This window comes from Sciurus vulgaris (genome assembly GCF_902686455.1).
Source record: "Sciurus vulgaris genome assembly, chromosome: 15".
Taxonomy (NCBI): domain Eukaryota; kingdom Metazoa; phylum Chordata; class Mammalia; order Rodentia; family Sciuridae; genus Sciurus; species Sciurus vulgaris.
The window spans coordinates 87,509,378-87,529,696 of NC_136476.1; the positions used below are offsets into that span (position 1 = coordinate 87,509,378).

The 20,319-nt window shown below is 57.8% G+C and overlaps 3 protein-coding genes across 7 annotated transcripts; 1 reads left to right on the top strand and 2 right to left on the bottom strand.

The window, feature by feature from the left end:
• MRPS2 (mitochondrial ribosomal protein S2) lies at positions 1 to 2,576 on the bottom strand. Its single transcript, XM_079113360.1, has 4 exons — positions 2,453 to 2,576; positions 2,263 to 2,367; positions 1,548 to 1,677; positions 1 to 1,056 (listed from the first exon to the last, which is right to left on the bottom strand). The coding sequence occupies exons 1-4, from the start codon at positions 2,484 to 2,486 to the stop codon at positions 462 to 464; spliced, it is 864 nt and encodes a 287-aa protein (XP_078969486.1). The 5' UTR covers positions 2,487 to 2,576; the 3' UTR covers positions 1 to 461.
• Positions 2,577 to 3,086: 510 nt separating this feature from the next.
• Positions 3,087 to 8,233, top strand: PIERCE1 (piercer of microtubule wall 1). Its single transcript, XM_079113459.1, has 3 exons — positions 3,087 to 3,600; positions 4,585 to 4,663; positions 7,890 to 8,233. Exons 1-3 carry the CDS (start codon positions 3,443 to 3,445, stop codon positions 8,076 to 8,078), a joined length of 426 nt encoding a protein of 141 aa, XP_078969585.1. The 5' UTR covers positions 3,087 to 3,442; the 3' UTR covers positions 8,079 to 8,233.
• Positions 8,234 to 10,248: 2,015 nt separating this feature from the next.
• On the bottom strand, positions 10,249 to 19,081 carry PPP1R26 (protein phosphatase 1 regulatory subunit 26). Of its 5 annotated transcripts, none has more exons than XM_079113453.1 (5): positions 18,993 to 19,081; positions 18,001 to 18,102; positions 16,424 to 16,512; positions 15,637 to 15,759; positions 10,249 to 15,392 (listed from the first exon to the last, which is right to left on the bottom strand). In XM_079113453.1, the coding sequence occupies exon 5, from the start codon at positions 15,331 to 15,333 to the stop codon at positions 11,725 to 11,727; it is 3,609 nt and encodes a 1,202-aa protein (XP_078969579.1). In that variant the 5' UTR covers positions 15,334 to 15,392; positions 15,637 to 15,759; positions 16,424 to 16,512; positions 18,001 to 18,102; positions 18,993 to 19,081; the 3' UTR covers positions 10,249 to 11,724. The 5 variants fall into 5 exon arrangements, with proteins under 5 accessions (XP_078969579.1, XP_078969577.1, XP_078969581.1 ...); XM_079113451.1 differs by lacking the exon at positions 18,993 to 19,081 and adding an exon at positions 18,770 to 18,922; XM_079113455.1 differs by lacking the exon at positions 18,993 to 19,081 and adding an exon at positions 18,770 to 18,922 and having other exon boundaries at positions 17,997 to 18,102.
• Between the last annotated feature and the right edge of the window lie 1,238 nt (positions 19,082 to 20,319).

Consider the following 20,319-nt stretch of genomic DNA (forward strand, 5'->3'; position numbering starts at 1 on the left):
TTCTGCTCAAATGTAAGTTTACTTTTGCTGGAGTTCTGCCAGCTGCTTTGCTCAGCCCGACCTAACCAGAGCTCCCCAGGAGTTCGTGCCACATCACAGGACAAAATGGCTCCTTAAGCCAGGCTGCGGGGAAAGCAGCCCACCTGGGTTGAGAACTGAGCTGGTGTCCGAACCCTCCTGACACCCAGCATCGAGGTGGAAGCCAGTACTTCTCTGGACCAGGGAGAATCCCGTTTTCCAGCAGTCAAGGCATCCCGCTTCAGGTCCTAACTATGTCACTGGTGACATGCAGCTTGCCCTGTATGTCTGCCCCACAAAGATGCAGCCAAGCCTTAGGCTCAGCCCTGGGGTGGTCAGGGCTACTGAGTGCTGTCACTAACAAGAGCCTAGGACTGAGACCACAAGGGACTTCCAGCTCAGAACACGTCTCATGAGTGACCTGAGACGAGGATCGTGGCACATCACAGGGGACGATTTGCATCCACTCTGGGAGGAGGGTCAGCTGCCCCATGGCCCTCAGCCCCCTTGGCACTTTGCAATCGTTGCAGGGCCTCCATCTGTCGCCGTTTCTCCTTGGCCCTGTTAATGACTGTCCGGAAGAGCCTGCAGAAGAGCTGGACAGACGGTGGGGAGTCATCGTTGGCAGGAACGGGGTAGGTGATGAGGCAGGGGTTGCAGTTGGTGTCCACGATGCCGACCGTGGGGATGTTCATCTTGGCTGCGTCCCTCACAGCCACGTGGGGCTCGAAGACGTTGTTGAGCGTGTGTAGGAAGATGATGAGGTCGGGTAGGCGGACTGTGGGGCCGAAGAGGAGCGGGGCGTTGGTCAGCAGGCCACCCTTGAAGTAGCGGGCGTGGGCATACTCGCCGCAGTCTCGGGCTGTGTTCTCGATTAGGTGTGTGAACTGCCGGTTGCGGCTCACAAACAGGATGATGCCCTTGCGGTAGGCTACGTGGGCAGTGAAATTCAAGGCCAGCTGCAGATGCGAGGCTGTCTGTTCCAGGTCGATGATGTCCTGGTCCAGGCGGCTCCCGAAGATATAGGGCTCCATAAACCTGCCAGAGACAGCACCGAGGGTCACAGGTCAACCCTGTGGTCCTGTCGGGGCACCTGGGCTGGGAGGCACAAATTGCATCTACTTCCTGTGCAGGCCTCTGTCCAATGAGTGACAGGTAGGGACACAGGGCTGAGGAGGCTGCAGGCCTCTCATGAGCCTTGCTGAGTGACTATTCCACCCTCTCTCTCTTCCTACGGGGAGCCAGGTAGGACTGACCCAAGAGAGGGTTTGAATGTTCTAACGTCAAACATCTGACCAGTTACTGCTCATCTCCACAGCCTTGGAGGCCCTTGCTCTCCCTTGCCTGCCTCTGAGCCTTCACCAACCAGCAGGCCTGACCCAAGTTTGTGGGCTCCTGCCAAGACACAGAGGCGAGTTTAATTGCCCTTGTGGGACTTGGGGATCCCACCAGTACCAGCCCAGGTCCGGAAGGCCCTGGGCCCTCCTGGAAATCACCCCTGGGGCATCCTGGCCAGGGGCTGCAGCTACCTGTGCCGACAGCCAGCTTTGTGTCCCAGGTGTACACGGGCATCAAAGAGGCTTTTCACAGAAAACAGCTCCTTGACGTTGAAGAAGTCGGAGTGTCTGAGGGGCTCCTCCAGAATCTTGCGATGGGCCTCTAGAGTAGCAAGAGGAAGCTGTGGTCTCCCACCCTGGTCCACCCAGCAATCAAATCTCCTTGAGTGGAGGCCACAGGGCTAGAGAGGGGAGAAGCCCAACAACCCAAGATACAGGAAGCCCCAGGAAAGACCCCAGGAAGCCACACTGGCCTCCACAGGAAACAAGGCTGGACCCAGGTTCTGATGGTGACTCTGCTGGTGGATAAACCGGGTCACTACCATACAATCCCGTGGTGTCCTTGGAAAGCACAGCATTAAGGGAGAGGGCTCAAATGGCTGCTGGGGTCTCTATGGCCCTCCCAGCCACCAGGCCTGGCAGAAGGACTCAGATGCCTCGCCAGAAATTCCCCTCCGAGAGCCCGGCAAGGTGGACGGCCTGGGGCTCAGGGGTCCCTGGGGCCACGTGAGCAGCCCCGGGCTCCGCGCCTCAGTGCTCAGCGCAGGCGCTGGCACAGGCCCTGGACGGCGGCTCTCCCCATCGGGGAAGGCACTGGCCTGCGCGTGGCTGCAGGAGCGGCGGGACCCAGCGCGGGCCGGGGCTGACCGCGCGGCGCCGCGCCTCCCCGCCCGCCGGGGCCCGTTACCGCTGTCCTCGGGCTCGCTGGCCGCAGGGGCCGGAGCGCCCGCGAGCGTCCTGCCGGAGCCGTGCGTCTGCAGCCATCCGGGCCAGCGCCTGCCGGGCCGCGCACCTGCGGAGAGAGAGCCTACTGGTGCCGCGCCCGCCGCGCCCTCCCGCGCCCCGAAGCCCCGTCCCTGCCGGGCGTGGCCGCTCACCCGCGAGGAGCAGCCGGGGCAGCGCGGGCGCCATGGCGGCAGGCTCGTGGACGGACGGGCGGGCGGACGGACGCGCGGCACCCCTCCCTCGCCGCGGGGCAGCAGCGCCACCTGCAGGCCCGGAGGACCCGCCCGCCTCCAGTCCCGGAGGAGTCTGCGCGGGCTCGCGCCCGGCGGGGGCCGGCGTGGGGGTTCGCGCGCCCTCCCGCCTCCGCACCAGACTGCGGGAACCGGCCCCTGACCGCGCCGCTCGACCCCTCCCTGCAAAAGTGCAGGGCAGAGGACTGGGGTGCAGCTCAGTGCAAGAGCACTTGCCTAGCATGCACGAGCCCGGGGTTCATCCCCAGTACTCCCCGCTCAAAAAAAAAAAAGTGAAAGTGCGTGGAACCCCTTGGGCGGTGGGGACCCTCGACCTCAGCTCCAAGTCCAGAGAAACCTCTTGTTCTAAAAGATCGGGTTTAATGTTTAAACAGTGTGTGAGTCTGTGAACTTAGCAAAGTCTTGGGTCTAAGTTTAGGTATCGGGCGCGGCATTAGACGGGTCAAGGAGCACCCCTGGTGTGTACAGTAAGCACCAAATTGTTGCTTGCCATGTGGGCGTTTAGCACTGAAACCCCGTCAGTTTGCAGGTCAAGTCCCAGGGCCGGTGATTTCATTCTCTCCAGTCGGCTTCCGGCTGCATTTTGGCACAATCCGGGTCTACCGGAGAGTCTCAGAAAGACACCCGCAGCCCCCGCAGGGTGCAGAAGGTTTGGGGCTTCTCCGCAGGACAGTCCGAATAGAATTTCTCACCGTCCTGGATCTGTCTGGTCCTTTGTCATTCGCCAGGGGAAGGTTCTAGACTTGCCTGCCGAGGGGCCTTGGCTCTTCCCGCGGCGCTTTTAAGAACCTGACTGTCCCGGATCAGGTGACCGCGGTCGCCTAGCAACAGGACGCTGCGTCCGCCGCTTTGTTTTCTCCTGCCCAAAGCCGGTTTTCTGCTAGAGGCCAAATGTCGGAAGAAAACCCCCAAGACTGCGCAGGGGCCGTGGAGCCCGAGGCCGTGGAGCCGGAGGCCGCGACCCCTCTGGAGAAGACCAGCGACTACTACAGCGTGAGCGAGCACCTGCCGGTCAGGTTCAATAACCCGGGGTGGTTTCGCGGCTACAGGTAAGGGAGCAGGGGTGGTCTGGGTCCACAGCACAGGCACACAGGACAGGTCGCACCAGCTGGCTCTGGGCTCAGGTAGTCCTGGATAAGAGAATCCCCCCAATTAAGACCCCCAAGTTCCTGGCTACGGAAGTGAAAAGGAGCCTGAGGTCAGCCTGAGCCTCGCTCTCATTACTAGCAGTGAGCTCCCCCCAGCTTCCCACACACAAAGTCAGGGCGATGGGGATTGGGGAGACCCTGCCAAAGTAACAAAACTCATTCTGGTCCCAGCTTCATGGTCTTGTGACCAGTGTGAGTCTCCTCTCCTCCCATCCTGAAGCTGTTAAGATGTGAGTGCGGGCGGTGGGGACTTGGCCAGGGCCCTGCGGCTCTAGGACATAACTGGAAACTGAATTGCTGCAGGGGAGGTGCAGGCACCCTCTGCCCCCACATTTTCCTGTGTCCACATTCTTGGTAGAGACCACTGCCACCTAGAGAGACAACTCTCCCAGGCTCTAGTGTGGAGCACAGCTGTGGGAACCCACAGCCTGCTCAGTGGAACTGCCTACAGTAGGTAGGGTGGCACTCCCCGGCACATTTCCTTCATCCGCACCTGGTAGAGCAAGGGCTTCCCAGGGTGGGACCAGAGGCAGAGGAGGGCCTGGGAGGCAGCGTCTGAAGCTGAAATGCAGCTCCCAGCAGGGTAGCTAACCTGCCCGTCCAGTAATAGCTGGTGCCAAGGCCTGCCGGGGTTGAGGACCGGCAGTCTGAGCACTCTTGAGGAGCTGGGTGGAGCAGGGACCGTGGCCAGTGGAGGACAGAGAGGCAGGCCTACCAGGGCTTCAGCCCTGTGTGTGATGGGGGTCCCTTTTTATGCTGTGTCACTGGGCTGGGCACATTGCTATCCTTGGGGGCATTGCCAACAAAGCTCCATCAGGCAAATCCTGTAGTGCTGTGGCTTGGGCAGACTTAGAATGATCAAGGGCGACCGTATCTTCTCTGCAGGACCAAGGAGGTGGTCTCCCTGTACAGGACCAGTAACCAGGCTTACGGGAGCAGAGCACCCACTGTGCACGAGATGCCGGTAGGTGGGAAGTGAGTGCCTTTGGGGGATGTGTCTATAAGAGGACAAACCCTTGAAAAGGCAGCATTTTATTTGTGGGAGAGTTGGAGGTGGGGGAACCCCAAGTTTCAACATTTCAAAGGGCAGAAGCACCTTAAACTGTGTTGGAAGAGGGCAGAGTAGAAAGAGGTGAGTGAATGCATTCAAAAGGAAAATATTTTCAAGAATGGGAAGCGTGCACATGGGCTTGCTTCTCCGTGGGCTTGCTTCTCTGTCGCCTTTGTCCCTGTAATGCAGCCATGCCTGCAGCCTTCACAGGTCACACAGCCATCCCAGGCAGGTCACTGAAGAACCCCTCGCTCTCTGGTTTTAAATTTTGTGTGAAACCCTCACTCATGACCAAGAGGCAGCACTGGCCAAGAGCTGAGGTTGCAGGAGCTGGGCACATGGGCAGGTACAGGATCTGTGCCTCTGTGGGCTGAATTCACACCCCAGGGCAGTCAGACAGGCCTGTGTACCACCCCTGCATCCCCAGTCATGGGCCACCCATTTTGGGGTGAGAATGTCATGGGGGCCCCCATACCCATCATGTTAGAGGACCTGATAGTTGCGTCTTTGGTTGTGGTACATGAATAATAGAGCTCTTGTGAGAACATCATTTGCCAAAAACTTTTCTGGGACACTATGGAGTCACTCTCCCAGAATCAAGGACTCTGACTTTGCCCTGGGGCTCAGGCATTTCGATGAACAAGAGACATACTCAGATGGGTCCAGATGTTTCAGCTTTTTAAAAATGCCACTGGGGGGAAAATGCTCTTCTTGTAAATTGTGGGAGTTCTGAATCCACTGGGTCACCAGGCCATGGGTTATGAAGCCCCCTGGGATCAGAGAGACAAGTTTTGAGGGAGGTTTTCCTGTTTCTTATCCACGTGCTCTGTCTGGAGTTGGTTTTCACCTTCTTGACCAAACGTGGATGCTGGACTCGGTGAGCAGCTGATGTTTACCTTATTGTGGGAGCAGAAATGAAAATGCTTTTCATCTTTCTCAACTGCAGAGAAGGAATTCATTCTGTGTGAGGCTAATGTGGATACATTTGTCAGAACCCACAGAAGGAACATGGAGAGGCAGCCCTGAGGTGCACTGTGGACATTGGTTTGGAACAAAGTATCAATATTGGCTCCTTTGTAACAGAGGCAGCACAGCGGGAGGCAAGATGTCCACAGGGTGTGCTAGTTAGCTGTGCTTTGCTGTGACCAACACATTCTACCAGAACAACTTAGAGAAGCAAAAGTTTATTTTAGCTCCTGGTTTCAGAGGCTCAGTCCATGGTTGGCCGACTCCATAGCTCTGGGCCAGAGGTGAGATGGAAAATCGTGGCAGAGGGTGCGCCAGAGGAAAGTTGGTCACTCATGGCAGCCAGGAGGCAGAGAGGAGCCAGGGAGAGAATACAGTTCCTGAGGGCACACCCAGGGACCTACTTCCTGTCACCCACCCCACTTGCCTGTAGTTTCTACCCGGCATCCATCCAAATTCTGAGTCCAGGGAGGTTGGGTTACAGCGGTTATAATTCCATCCTTCACCTCTGAACATTCCAGCATTGCCTAACCTGAGCTTTTTGGAGGACACCTCATGTCCAACCCATAAGGAGGGGGAACTGTTTGCCCTGGGGGAGGGAGTTTGGCAACTCCCTGCACTTCAGCTCAATTTTTCTGTATATCTAAGTCTTCTCTTTTAAAGTCTTTAAAAAAAAAAAAATATGGAAGCTTCTTGCCCTTCTGCCTGCCAAGGAGTCAAAACATTAAGTGATTTTTGACACAAGGACAGTTAAGGAGGGGTCACCTACCTAGGGTATAACACCTAGTAGAGGAGTCTCAGGGCCACCTAATGGTGCTGCCCTGCTGGGGCCATTCCTGCCTCTGGGCCCCTGCTTGGGCACCTGCTCGTGTGATGGCTTAAGGACATGGGGAATAAGTCCAAGGACATTTTCCCTCTCTGCAGCTCTTCCTGTGCCTTGCCTTTGTCTGGGGTAAAATTAAAGCTTTTGTCATTTAAAATCCGAGGCCTCAGCCAGAGGGAAGGAATGCAAAAGGAACTGCACCTGACTGGCACCCGACCCCCACCCTAATGGGTCAGCTGACCCCAATACCATGAACTCCAGGAGTTACCCTTCTGTCCCACCCTAAACAAGGCCTATATAACCCAGACCCTTGCTTCAGCCCGCTGCTATTTTGTGCCCTGAAAATGAGCCACACCAGGTTTCCACCAATTGACTCCCTTGCTGACTACTGAATAAAGAAAAGCGTGCTGATCCGAGGTTTGCTTCCTGCCTTCATCACGTGTGTCGTTTGTGCTAACAGTGGCCTCACGGTGCTCAGTGCTCCTTTGCCTTGGTGAGGCGGCCCCCACCCCCACCCCCAGGGCCCTGGACTGGTGGGGTGCGGGCGTCGGACTATTTAAAGCTCTACAGATGGTTTTAATTCAGTTAAGACTGAAACCACTGCTGCAGTTTGTGAGAATCTGCAGTTTGCAGAATCCATGTGTTGAAGTGTTGGTCCCCAGGATGCACTGTTGGAAACAGCATTACCTTGAGGAGGTGGGCCCTGCAGGAGATCTTGAGGTCACAGGAGCTGTGCCTTTGAAAGGCACAGGCTGATCCTCTCTGCTGCTTCCTGGCTCCTGATGTGAACTGTTTGTTCCACCCTGCTCCCCACCATTAATATCTGGCACCTCTATCAGAGGCCCAAAGCAGTGTGTCTGCCTCATCTTGGACTGGAATTCCAGAAATGTGAGAAGTAAACCTTTTCTCTTTACAAGTTGTCTCAGGTGTTTTGTTAGTACATCACAAAACTAACCAGTCCACCTACTGACACAGGTATTATTTTATTCCACAGAACACTGAGATTTAGAGAGGTCCTGTAACTTGTGCAGCACAGCAGTTGGGAAAAGCTGACCTGAGGGTCACTCCAGGCCTTTTAATGCTCACTTTATCCACACAGGTGTGGAAATACCTCCCGCAGAGGTCCGCATATCATCATCTTCCTTCTGTGGTAGTGAAAGAAATCACAGTTAACACTTGCCTCTAGACATCAGGCATAAATCGGGGTGCTCAGGGCCCACCCTGGTCTCTTTGCTTCTGAGGAGTGGAGATGGCAGTTTCTTAGATTCTTCTTCTTCCAGAATTGCCTGCCTGCCTGTTCTAGAGGAGGACTGGGCAGCATTGATCCTCATGTTCTCTTCTCTCTTCCAGAAGGTATTTTATCCATGTTCGACTAAATTTTCCAGACAGATCTTAGCTTGTGGAGTGTTCCAGGACAGTTCTTTCAATGTCTGCATGGAGAAGAGCCTGGTGACAGGCCCTGACAACTACGTCACCCACTGTGACCGGCTCAACTTCCACCCCAGTTACAATGTCAGTAAGCCGTCCATCTGTGACTGAGGGGGCCGAATGCCCCTGCCTGAGTCTTCTGATCCAGCTGCCGCCTTCTGGAGCATCATGGTCCTGATCCCTGACAGTTTGCCTGGCTGTGAGATGCAGATTTCACTGCTTTCCCTGAAAATATTTTCCTTTCTGGAATAAAAACATGTGCATAGGCTGTGGTGTGTTTTTCTATTTTATATCCTATAGCCATGAATCGGGGAAGGCAGGGGGCAGCAGTGGACCAGGCTGGGCCACCTTCAGTCTCTGTGGACAATGGGGTTGTCTATATTAATTTCAGAATCTCAATGAAAAGTAAAGGCAGTGGGGAGTGACCAGTTTTCCCTAGGTGGAGGAAATAGCTACACTTTTACCCCTCTGTACTCCCCTAGCAGTCTGCCATGAGCTGCAAGGTCCGCGACAAAAAGACTTTTTTTTTTTTCTCTGACAGATCTTTCAGACATAGTTTTACCTCCTTCACGATAGTGAGTTGTGCTCATGTGTTCAATGTTTTGGAAAACACTGAATCTAAAAGGAAGAAATTGTTACATGCCATCAATAATAGCTTTTTACAGAAATTTTTGCCCACAGGGACCCTACTCCTTTATAAGTTAGGGAAGAAATTAAACTTTATGGCTGGTTATTTTTTCAGTGTGAACTTATCATTATCAATACACAAAAGGGAACATTTGGCAGCATTCTGAATGTCCAATTTGGAATGAAAATGGTTTCCAGAGGAAATCAATGTGGCTAATAGAAAAGATAGAAAGCAGTGCCTGAAGCCAGGGTCTGAGCTGGAAATCCCACACTTAAGTATCAAACTGAAAATAGGTTTTATAGTCCTAAAAAATGCCTAAGTGCCAATAACCCTTCTGAGTTTGGCCACCATTTAGGTAAAAAGGCAGAAAATGCCTGGCCTCATGGGCCAGGTTTCTAAACTTGCCGGCAGCGATGGAAGGTGAGGTGACACCCTGCTCCTTGGCGATTCAGAGGAGCAGGCTGGCAAGTCCAGGTGAGGTGATGCCCTTGGTAGTACCCGCCTGCTGCCAGAGCACAGCCGTCCCAGGAAAGCAGGCACCTGGGGAACCACTGCACTCGACCGAACCCGATCACAGGCCAAGGGGAACGTAGGGGCCTGGGCGGGGATTACCGGTCTGCAAGTGATGGGTGGCAGCAGGTGCTGAGCTCACCTGCCAGTCTCACGGATTCGCCTCTGGCATCTCAGCTGGGCACGGAAATGCCTCACTGGCTGTGCCCAGTAAGTGTGACTTCTTTAACAGCTGCTGGGCGAATGCAAAGTTAGGCTCCGTACATGATCCTAGTGTCTGAAAGACTAAAACCCCATATAATTCAAGTCTAACATGTTATCTCAGCCTGTTTTCTGTTGCTTTAACAAAATGCCCAGCACTGGAAGACTTATAAAGAATAGAGGTTTATTTGGCTCACAGTTCTAGAGGTTTATGTCCAGTGGGTGAAAACAAGCCACCTGATTCTGAAAGGTCTCAGTGACTGCTGAAAGTGGAGAGGACGTTAGAAGGCAATTTCCTCCATCTCAAGAACAAGGCTGGGGGATGCCCCCTGGAGCCCACGTGAAGAGCCAGAGGCAGCCCGCACAGCTCACCTACTGCACCCTCATCAGGAGGGCCATCTATCAGCATTTAGACAAGCCACCCTCTCCAGTGGCCACAAAGCCTGACCCCAGAGGCATCAGGGAGCAGCTGAGTAGGAGGCCCAGAAAGAGAAACACGGCAACTCCAAACCTGAACCCAGAAGTGATCCCCGAGGACCTGGTTCTGAAGCGTGTTTCCCAGCACATGCACGGCCTGCTGGGGCTGTGCCCATGTGCTTGGCCTGTCAACAGAGGAAATGCAACCTGTATCTCATGGACACGCACGTACCTGAACACACGTACCTGTGTATACCCCGTGTGCATGTGGAACATGCCGACCAGAACTGATGGCAGGGCCTTAGGGGTACTGTCCCCCCAGGGTGGCAGCAGCTCCAGGCTGCGCTGTACCGGGAGCTGGGTCCTGGTCAGGGAGAGCTTGGAGAGTGGCCGCCCCCAGGCAGGCCATGGGGCAGAGGGGAGTGGGGCTCTGAATGCAGTGCTGCAGTGCTGCAGCCCTGGGGTTGCGGAGCCAGACTCTGCTCAGACTCCGTGGAGGACAAACCACACAACCACAGAGGCTGATTTGTTGGTGATGCTTGATTTATTCATAAAAAAAAGTTCTTATGTACAAAACAAGATGATTTTTGTTTCCAAGAATTAAAAGCACTCTTTAAAAAATTAAATAAAAGTCAGAACAGGGACTACACGGAGCTGTTTTTCTCATAAGCACTTAAGTGAACAAAGACACCACAAGGAAGCCATCACACACACATGGGGATACTCAGGACCGCAGCTTTGCCCGCCAGACGCTCCCTGGGGGCGGGATCTGCACTTGGGCAGGGAAGCCGGTTCCTATGGAGACCCGTGGGGGCATGAGGTGTAGAAGACTCGCATCCACGTTAGAAGCGACATCAGCATCTGGCTACATGGCAGACTGCCTCGCAGCTGAACCCGAGTTGCAGGACTTGGGGTGACTGGAAGGCGATCACAGTGCCAGCACGGCCCATCCCCACAGTGGCCACAGGTACCTTGGTGCCACAGGGCATAAGTTGAGGAACCCGAGGCAGCATCACTTGGCCTTGACCCAGAGGACCAGCGGCCACAGCCACAGCCCGGGGAGGCAGGGCAGGAGGCCATCGACAGCACTGGCTCTGCCATCCGTCAGACCCGACTGGGCTTCGGCTCCTAGATGGCAGGTATGGAGGTACGCAAGGCTCGTCCCAGCACTGAGCTCTGGCCAGGGTGTTTGGGGACCAAACTACGTCACTGCTGTGCTTATTCCCTCATGTGCACAATCAAGAGGAGGACAGTCAAAACGCATATGTGGTGTGATCTCTCAGAACCATGACCAAAAGAGGACAATAGAAGCTCTGCTACAAAGAGGTTTACTCAGGTGCTGGAATCCCCTAGTGACTGCAGGAGACTGGATACTGAAGGGCCACGCTGCAGAGTGCACCGCCACCTCACGGGGTCTCACGAGGCGGGGACTGGCCGCTCAGTTCCGGTGCTGGCCACTGTGCTTTGAAACGTTTTACTAATCCAGGGCTGTGACTGCAGTTTTCAGAAGAATTGCTCTGCCAATCGGGACCGGCGTGCCCCTTATTAAAAGCACTTCTGACAGACTGTGGGAGTTAGTGCTTCCCAGGGAGGGAGGCGGGCCACTGCCTCCCCAGACTTGAACATCTGAACCAGCAACTGGCCAGTGTCCTGGCCAGGAAGCCCCTCGCTGTGACGGTAAGATACAAAATGCATGCTCACCTACGGCTCCCGTGCGGACCACAGAAAGCTGCAGTTAGGAACGCCCTTCAAAATCAAAAGATGATGTTTTCCAAAAATATTTTTTACAGCACTTTAAATAATTTACAAAAAGCTAAAAAAATCATATTTACCAGGACACATCTGTTAAATAAAAGCATCGCTTCATTGTTAGTGTACATATGTACAGGGCTATGTACAGGGGACTCTGGTTTCCGCTCTCCTTAGCCAAGCGTCACCTGTGCACACGGGTGTGCACGCACACAGGCACGGGCTCTCCACGGGGCGAGGCCGGGCTGCATGTCACAGCTTGAGGACTCTGCCCTTCACCACGGGGCCACCGTCTTCCACAGAGCTGTCGCTGCATTCACTGGCGTCGCTGCCCAGCATCTCCTGGTCCTGGTCGTCCCCGTCCACCACCCTGCGGCGATACCTCAGGTCCAGGACGTCTTCCTCTGAGCCTGAGTTCCTCTTGTCCTGCAATCCGAGCCCTGCCTGGGCCTTCCTGCTTGGCCAGTGCCCACCATCCTTCTTCATGAGCAAGTGCGGGCTTCCAAACACAGGGCTGGGACCGACCTGGGTCTCTCTGAAGGCCGAGAAGGACGGGCCCTGCAGAGGCAGGCCCAGCTGGGGACTGAACAGGCCGGCCTGCTGGCCTCCCCAGGAGACACTCTTTCCAAAGTGGAACAGCTGGGTGGAGAGCAGGGGAGAGAAGCCTGCAAAGGGCAGGTTCTTCCTGGGGTCCGAGGTGAGGCTGTGCGGGACCCTGGCCTGCCCCTGCGTCCCCTTCTCTTTCTCACCCCCGAGGCCCCCTGTCCATGCTGAACTTCGACCTTCTGAAGTCAGTGCCCATGGGCTGGGCAGCCTGCTCTGGTGGGCAAGGTCACTCCAGGGGAGGGCAAGTTCAGCCTGGGGTCCTGAGCTGGGGGTCAGCAAGCTCCGGCTCCCATAGTTAACGTGAAAGGTCCCCACTGAGCTTCCGGTCTCAGCTCCTGCTTTGGCACAGCTGGGCAGCTGACCAAAAGTACTCTCGGTGGCAGCGGGCTCAGCGCCAGGCGGGCTCTGGTCTTTGTGGACGTAGACATTCCTCCTACTCACCGGACACCCCCTGGCAGAGGAGTTCCCACTGGCACCCCTGGGCACCACAGGCTCACACCTGCCCGCAGCAGCAGGGAGGCGGGAAGTGTGCTCCATGCGGGGTGTGCCCTTCCCGCCCGGGATGAAGAGGCTGGCTGCACACTGCCCCCCGGCCCTCTCTGTGCCCCTTAGTCCTTCAGCCGGCGGAGGGCCGCCCCTGGCCCTCTGGCTCCGTGTGCACACGCCGGGCTGCTGGGCGGGGCCCGGCTCCTTCCTGCACAGCTCCTCTGGCTGGGCTGGGCCCCCTCCTTGAACTGCTGAACTGCTCACGGACTCCTTGGCCTTTTCTGCCAAAAACTTCCTGATCTCCAGTTCAATGCTGTCATCACTGTCCACTGAACTGTCCTCAGACAGGGAGCAGGGGGCAGAGCACGCATGATCACGGGCACCTGTTTCCTGGGAGAACGGAGCCCCTTCGGGGGCTCTCCTCCTCGACTGCAAAGCTGGGGCTGCATCCTCGCCCCCCAGCTTTCTCCCCTCCGTGGTACTACTGAAGGTACCCGACGGTCGTCTCCCCAGGCACGCCCTGCTGTCCCTTCTGGACGTGGACAGGCAGCTCCTCAGCACCCGGGGGCCTCTGTCCTTCCAGGCTCCCAGTTTGTGCACCAGCTGTGTCTCAGGGGTGCTGAACCTGACCTTCTTCCTGCAGGCTGTCCAGGGATCCCTGCACCGCTTCTTGAGCTTCCGCTTGGATCTCAGCAGGTCCTTGATGGCCGTGTCGAGGTCCTCATCACTGTCCAGTGAGCTGCTCTTGTCCCCAGAGCTCTCTCCCTCGCCCACACTCCTTCCTTCTTCTGCCTTCCCTTGTCCCCCAAGGCCTTGCGACACAGAACCGCCCCTGGCCTGGCACTCCCTTCCCGGGGTCTCACCGGCTTTTCCCTGGCCGGGAGGGTCCTGCCCGCTGCGGCCAGGCTGAGCTTGCCCCTGGCTGCCGTCGCCATCCTGGGTACCTTCTTTCGCCTCCCTCATTTTCTTGGGTGTGGACGACCTCGCAGCATTCCCGCCCCCTCTCCGTTTCCTTCTGCAGCCCAGAGGCAGGTCTGCGGTTTTAGAGAGAGGGGCTTTGGGGACACCGGTCTGGCTGCTAGAGCCCAGTGGGGAGAGTGGGCCTGGGGTGGGCTGCGGGCAGCTTTCAGCTCTGGCCAGCAGGCTCCCCGACTGTGCCTTCAGGGCTAAAAACGTCCGGATCTCCTGCTCTATGCTGTCGTCACTGTCCACGGAGCTGCTGTCCCCTTCAGAGCGTGAAGGCACATTTGGGGAACAGAAGAGTGGGCTCACAGACGCGGGCCCGTCGCTGCCCTCCACGGGTGCTGGCAGGATGGTCTTGGAAATGTCCAGGATCGCTTCAGCGCACATCAGCTCAGCCGACGTGTCTGCCCGGCACGAGGCCCGTTCCACAGGCTCACTCCTGGTGGTGGTGCTTGCAGGGGGCACGGCAGCTCTGGCATCCTTCGGTGGCTTGGAGAGGTGGTCAGAGTCCAGGCCCCCTGGGCTGGGGTCTGTGGCCCTGGGGGCCACGGGCTTCCTCCTGCTTGGTGCTCTCCTGGGGGTTTCGGGAAAGGCACTTTTCAGGGAGCCGCCTGTGCTGCTGGGGGGAAGGTCTGGGCCCTTCTCCTCACCGAGCTGGGCCCTTGGTGGTGGGTCCCCGCTGGCCTCCTTCCTGGTCTTCTCCAGCTGGTACAGCTGGATGGCCTCCTCGATGCCGTCATCGCTGCTGGAGTCGGACGCCTCTTGCTGGAGGGCCGAGCTCCTGCCGCGCCTGCCCTTCCTCCCAGCTCCGCAGCTCCTCTTGCCCCCACCTCGGCTCTGTGCTGCCTGGGGCTTGGGGGCGGCCAGCCTGGAGCTGCCCAGGTGCTCGGGCTCGGTGGCCACTTTAGGCCTGAGGTTGCCGGGTGCCGTGCTCGCCCTTGCTGACCTGGGGGGTCTGCGGAAGACAAATTCCTTACAGGCGCCCATCAGACTGTGGCGGGGCGGCGCCCTGACAGGTGGCTCCTGGTCGAATCTCAGCGCTGATCGGGCTGAATTTTCGTTTGGGTCTGTTTTCTTATCCACAGACCCGTCGCATTTTTGGTTTTCATGTTGTCTTTTCTCGCTCAGAAACTGTTCTATCTCTGCCTGGATGCTCTGCTCAAAGGAGTCCTCGCTGCTCACGCTCCCTGGGGAGGCTGAGCCCCGGACCCCGCCTGCTTCCCCAGGGCTGCCAGGAACTCTGCCTGACCCCAGGGTGAGTTCTGGGGGACACAGGGCGGGTGGGGTGCCGCTGTGCAGCTCTGGTTTGCATCTGATGCCGCCTGCGGCCCCGCCGGGGTGGGCCCCGCTGGACGTGGGCTGTGCAGCACCGCTCTTGGCCTTCAGGTACTCCTGGATGGCCTCCTCGATGTCCCGGTCCACAGAATCGTCACTGTCGGAATCCTGCTCCAGGGGGCCAAGGTCGGCAGCTTTCTCCCCACCTGGCGGGTGGTGATGGGCAGCAAGGCCACAGGCAGCAAAGGCAGGCTGCTCGCTGCGCAGGGCAGGGTTGGCAGCCAGCCTGGCCTCCCGGCACCTCTCGGCCCTCTGGCTTCTCTGTGTGGCCCGCTCATCATGCGTGCCCAAGGTGGCCTCCCCATGCTGCAGCGTGCTGATGAGCATCTGCACCCTGGCACTCACTGAAGCTCTGGCAACGGCCTCTTTCGACTCGGAGAAGCACCCGGGAAACCTAAAGCTCCCCGGCGGGCCAAAGGCCTCCCATTTGGACTGGAGAGCGACCACTGGAGGGGCATTCATGAGGAACATCCTAGCAGGCAGGCGGGGCACAGGGAGGCAATGCTGTGTTCTCCTGCTGGGTTCACATGCTGGGAGGAAAAAAGCACAGGGCTCAATGTCCAGGCACCAGCTACCCCGGGCCTTGCGGCCTCGCGCTGCCTGGGGCTTGGTTTCCCCCACTGTAAAAGGAGGCACTCCCACCCCCTGGGCCAGGCCTGCTGCCAAGACCCCTAAGAAGGGGCCTCCAGATCCCTGGCACTGGGCTGGGCTCATACTTCCTCCCCCTTGGGGCCTTCACCTGGTCTGCAAGAGGGGGACAGAGGCCTTACTTACCTCAGAAGACGGTCAGGAGGTGCCAGTGTGACCAAGTCCCTGTGCATTAAAACGAATGACAGTGACGGATCCCGGGGAGGACGATTTCCTGGGAAGAGCATTCTCGGCAGAACCACCACGCTCCTGCAACAAAGGTGCGGACGTGAGCGGCTCCCAGACCCTTCCTTCCCCAAGCATCTTCAGTCACTTCTGCCAAGACTCTGTGAGACGGTGCCGACGTATCTGCCAGACGGTCTCGAGGCCTGAAACCACGGTTCCAGCTACCGAGCACGCTGGCTGCCACAAACACGTTCGTGCCCTTTCCAGCCCTGTGGTCATTCCCCGGTCTAGGGGTCTCGGCTGGGATGGTCCTGGGAACACTCTAAAGACTGGCTACCAGTTGTCCTCTGCACAAAAGGTCCAGGGACTGCCACCGCAGAGCGTGACATAAACTGGGGGGCCAATGACGGTAGGGCTGATAATTCTGACCCCTCCCCAAGCTGGAAGGGTGCCAGCAGCTGTCAGCATCCCCAGGCCTCAGGAGCTGCTGGGCCTGCCTGCACCTTCCCTTTGCTTCCCCAGCTTTCTCTGTTTAACTGGGAACATTAACTGACAAGCATGTGATCTGGTCGTTTACATGCCACACGCCTTTCTCAAGAGAGGTAGGGCCAGCCACCTTACCAAAGACGGGCACAAACGGGGAACCGCAATTAGCTAGAGGGTATGACAAATTCAGAATCAACTCACTTGCTATTACCAATCTGTGCTCAAAAAGTGAAACTCAAATATAAGAATTTATTGCAATTACTTGAGATTCTCTTTGAGTCCAGGCTCCTGTTCAAAGGCTTCCAGGCTGTCTTCATCACTCGGTGCACAGAGAGGTGCTTCTGCCAGCTGCTTACACACGTTCCACCAGCAGAATTAAAGAGAATCGGAGACAGCTGATTCAGAGACTGCAGCTACAGTTCATAAATATTTTTCTGGAAAGACTTATCATTAACTTAAGGGCTCAGAATTAAATTCTGGAAGAACTTACCAAGAGACTAAATGCATTAATCACAGCTAATTTACAACACTCCCGGGTCTGATGCTGAGCCACTGGAGGGTACATGAGCTAGCTGACAGCTCTCCAGTTCTGGTATCCACTATAGCACTACTTCCCCTGAAATGCTGCCTTCTGGAGAGGTCCCCACAGGCGCCAGGAGTGGCAGGGGACAAAGGGCAGGGCTGGGCTCTTTCACTGGCTAGGGTGCCCACCCTGCTGTGGATATTATTCAAACTGCCAGGGCAAAACCATAGAAATGAAACCTGGGCTATGAAGAGTCTAAACCAAGAACATCAACACCTTGAACAGCAATACTACCTTAACAAAGGGGCCCAGGGAAGGTGGGAGCCTAGTCGCAGTGACTTCCACACCAGGGGTAAGGCCCATCTCTAGCAACCAGTTTAGAGCATATAAGTGGTGCAGACATATCCTGGACGCCCAAGGAAAAGTTTTCCAACTACCTAGTCCTAGAAGGAGGTTAAAAAGCCAAGAGAGGCTCCAGAGACAGCCTGGGTTTAAAATAACCATCCAGGAGAGGAGTAACTCTCAAGAATTCCTGCCAAGGCAAGGTGAAAAATGGCTTGGTCCAATTGCGCCATGCACCCAAAGGCCCTGGAAACTAGTCTCTAGGTGACTGTATGTAACAGTGGTCCACTTTAGGCTTGGAATATAACCCTTGTTGCTCTGCCACAGCAAGTTATTTTTAAAATGGACATGTTTCTTTCTCTTCCTCTCTCCCTGCTCCTTCCTAATTTCAGGAGAAACAGGATTACTGTTTTTCCCCATCCTAGGCAGAGTTATCTGTCCCTGAGTACACATCCACCACAGGAATGAAGTAATCCAGACTTTGGGGATGGTATCAGAAGATCTCAGAAAGAACTATCTCCCAAATTAACAAGTGAATTACAACTCCAGACAGAGAACTCTTGGAATGTAGCCTCTGAGTCACCTCTTTAAAAGCCCCCTGTTCCTGATGATCACAGAATCACAGCCTCTGGGGCAGGAGTCCCCCACGTTTCTCCTTTGCTAGCAAAGCAATAAACCTTTTTCCCTTTTCTCCAAACTGTGTCCTCATTATTGGACTGGCATCAGGGACCAGGACCCAGCTTCTGGTAACATGTAGGGACACCAGCACCTGCAGGCCAAAGCTACCTGGTGTCAGATTTAAGATTTAAGAGCCAGTGGAGGGCATCTGGACATCCTCTTGGTCGAGACACCCACGCCCTGGAGAGAACAAAGCCACACTCAAGCCCTGGCCATCTAACTCTGTCCTCTACTCTCCAGAAATGCCCCCATCCAGTTCTTCAACAAAACCGGGTTCAGCTTGTGTTCTTACCTACCTGGTGGGGCTTTGCCCGGGGCTCGGGGAAGCCAGAGTCTGCATGCCAGGGAGGAGGAGCAAGTAAGAAGGGGGCCGCGGCAGGAGGGTCCTCTCCACCAACCTGAAAGGGGCGGGGCTCGGATTCTGTTCTAGCCGGCCAGAAGCCGAGATTTAACCGCCGCCCCGCCCCCAGCAAAACTGCAGTGATCCCAGTGCAAAGGGTCCGCAGGCAAGGGAGCCCCTAGCTGCTCCTGCCCTGCGCCTTTAGCCCTGTGCGCCCACTACTCATAGCTCGGGGCGGGGAGGGGCTCGTCTCGCTGCCCCGGAGGCGGAGCAGCAGCCTGGTCCTCAGCCTGGTAGGCGCGGAACCTCCCCCGGGAGCGTCAGGCCTCCCCGCAGGTCTGCGCCCCGCAAGGCTGCGTTCCGGGCTCTGAGGCTCGGAGCCTGCGGCCGGGGAGCTCGGCCCCCTCCCGGAAGCCCCGCCTGGCGCAGGGCGTGAACGCTGCCCTGAGGGCCGGACAGGCCCTCTCCGTCTCGGTCCCGGAGCGCCGCGGGCCTCACCTGCGCCTGACTCACCTGGGCCCGGCCAGCGCCCGCCGGCTCTCGAGGGACGCGGGGCGCGCGCAGGGGCAGGCGAGCGCGGGCGCTGCCTCCGGGGGCCGCGACCCTCGCCCGGGCAGGCCCGGCCCCCGAGCCCGCCCGCCGCGGCACCCACGCCCCCGAGCCCCGCCGCCCGCCGCGGCCTGCACGGCGCCGCCCCGCCCGACCCCGCGCTCGCCTCGCCTCACCTCGCCGGCCGCCCGCCGCGCCTCGCGCCCCGGGAAGGCGGCCGGCCGGGAGGCGCGCTCCGCCCTCGGCCCGGCGCCGGGAGGGGCCGCGGGGCGTCCGGCGGCCCGCGCCGCCCCGCGCGCCGCCGCCCCTCGCCCGGGCGCGCCGTGGGAAGCGCGGGAGGGGCGGGGCCGGCGCGGGGGGCGGGGCGACCCCCCCAGCCGCCCCCTCCCCGCCACCTACCCGCGGCGGCGGCGGCGGCGGCCGCGCTCCGGAAGCCGTGCCCGGTGGCTGGGCATCATGGGAATGGCACGGCCGAGTTCCGGGGGAGGCGCGCGGCCCGGCCGGACCCCCGCCCGCGAGAGCGCGCCCACCTGCCGCCGCGCCGCGCCGGGGCCGCCCGCGCCCGCACCGCCCCTGCGGGGGCTCGGCCGCGTGGGCGCGCGCCGCGGGGTGGACTGGTGGTGGGCCCGAGGTGCCTGTCCCCGGCCCTCGCCGGAGTCCGAGCTCAGCGCGGGGACCCGGCCGTCGCGCCCTCCGCCGGGTCCAGGGCCTGGGCCTGGTGTGTGTTGAAGGTCCGCTCTGGGAAGTCCACCGCGGCGAGGGGTGTGGCCGTGGGAAAGCGCGTGGAGGCCACTTTACTGTCTAAGTACTGTCCTAAGCTGCCGCGTTGCTAGACGCTACCGGGTGTGGAGTGCCCCTGGGTGCCTGGCAGCGGCCCAGCCCGGCCCTCCACTTCCTTGGGCTGCCAGAGATGCCTTGGTTCCCTGAGCAGGTTTGCACAGAGCTGGGGGTTGAGCCTGGCCTCCCTGTGCTGGAAGCCTTCTGCTGCCCCCCACCCCCGACCCCGGCCCCCCACGCTGCCTGTGCTGCCCGGGCCTCCTGCTGACTTTGGCTCCCCTTTGCTGAACGTTTCTGTGCCTGCGCTTGCTGCCACACACCTTAGCTCCCCTAGCCTCAGCCCACACCCCTCTGCCGCAACTGGACAAGTAACCTCCAGGGTCATGGCGGGGAAAGAGTGGGGGAAGTCCTGAGGGTGGCCTCCCACGTGCCCGCCTGGCCTGGTACAGGGGAGGAAAGAGATGGGGTGCTGTCTTCTAGAACTGGCTCTGGATTGAGGTCCCGTCTTGTGTGTCTGCTGTTCACTGGCCATGAGACTTGAAAGTCCCCTGCCAGTTTTGTTTGCCTTATTAAATGGCCTGGAGATACCTGTCCAGGCTTGGGGGTGCCTCAGGAGCCTCTGGTACTGGCAGGGAAGAGCCAGACCTGCCCTGGGTCCCTAGTATCCACTCCTGGAGGATCTGAGGTACTAGGGGTTCCTTTCCTGACCCGGAAGTATAGAGATTGGATAGGGTCAAAACCCCAGAGAATGAGAAGGGGAGTTGGGGTCAAATTTTGGGGTCAGGAAACCCCTTAAAATATTTTAATGTCTCAGTAAATTGTTTACAAGAAACAAGTTGTTTTTTTTTTTCTCATAAGTTAATACTTATTACTAAACCTGGGGGGAATAATTAATAAAATCACCACCCCCAAGATATGGACTGTTAATATTTTGGCATGTTTCTAAACA

Bases quoted from the DNA above. Each gene is read 5' to 3' on its own strand.
- PIERCE1 (XM_079113459.1), top strand. From the start codon at position 3,443: ATGTCGGAAGAAAACCCCCAAGACTGCGCAGGGGCCGTGGAGCCCGAG. The intron at 3,601-4,584 runs GTAAGGGAGCAG...TCTTCTCTGCAG, and splicing joins GGGTGGTTTCGCGGCTACAG to GACCAAGGAGGTGGTCTCCC. The intron at 4,664-7,889 runs GTAGGTGGGAAG...TCTCTCTTCCAG, and splicing joins CCACTGTGCACGAGATGCCG to AAGGTATTTTATCCATGTTC.
- MRPS2 (XM_079113360.1), bottom strand. From the start codon at position 2,486: ATGGCGCCCGCGCTGCCCCGGCTGCTCCTCGCGG. The intron at 2,368-2,452 runs GTGAGCGGCCAC...CTCTCTCCGCAG, and splicing joins GCCCCGGCTGCTCCTCGCGG to GTGCGCGGCCCGGCAGGCGC. The intron at 1,678-2,262 runs GTAACGGGCCCC...TTGCTACTCTAG, and splicing joins CAGCGAGCCCGAGGACAGCG to AGGCCCATCGCAAGATTCTG.
- PPP1R26 (XM_079113453.1), bottom strand. From the start codon at position 15,333: ATGTTCCTCATGAATGCCCCTCCAGTGGTCGCTCTCCAGTCCAAATGG.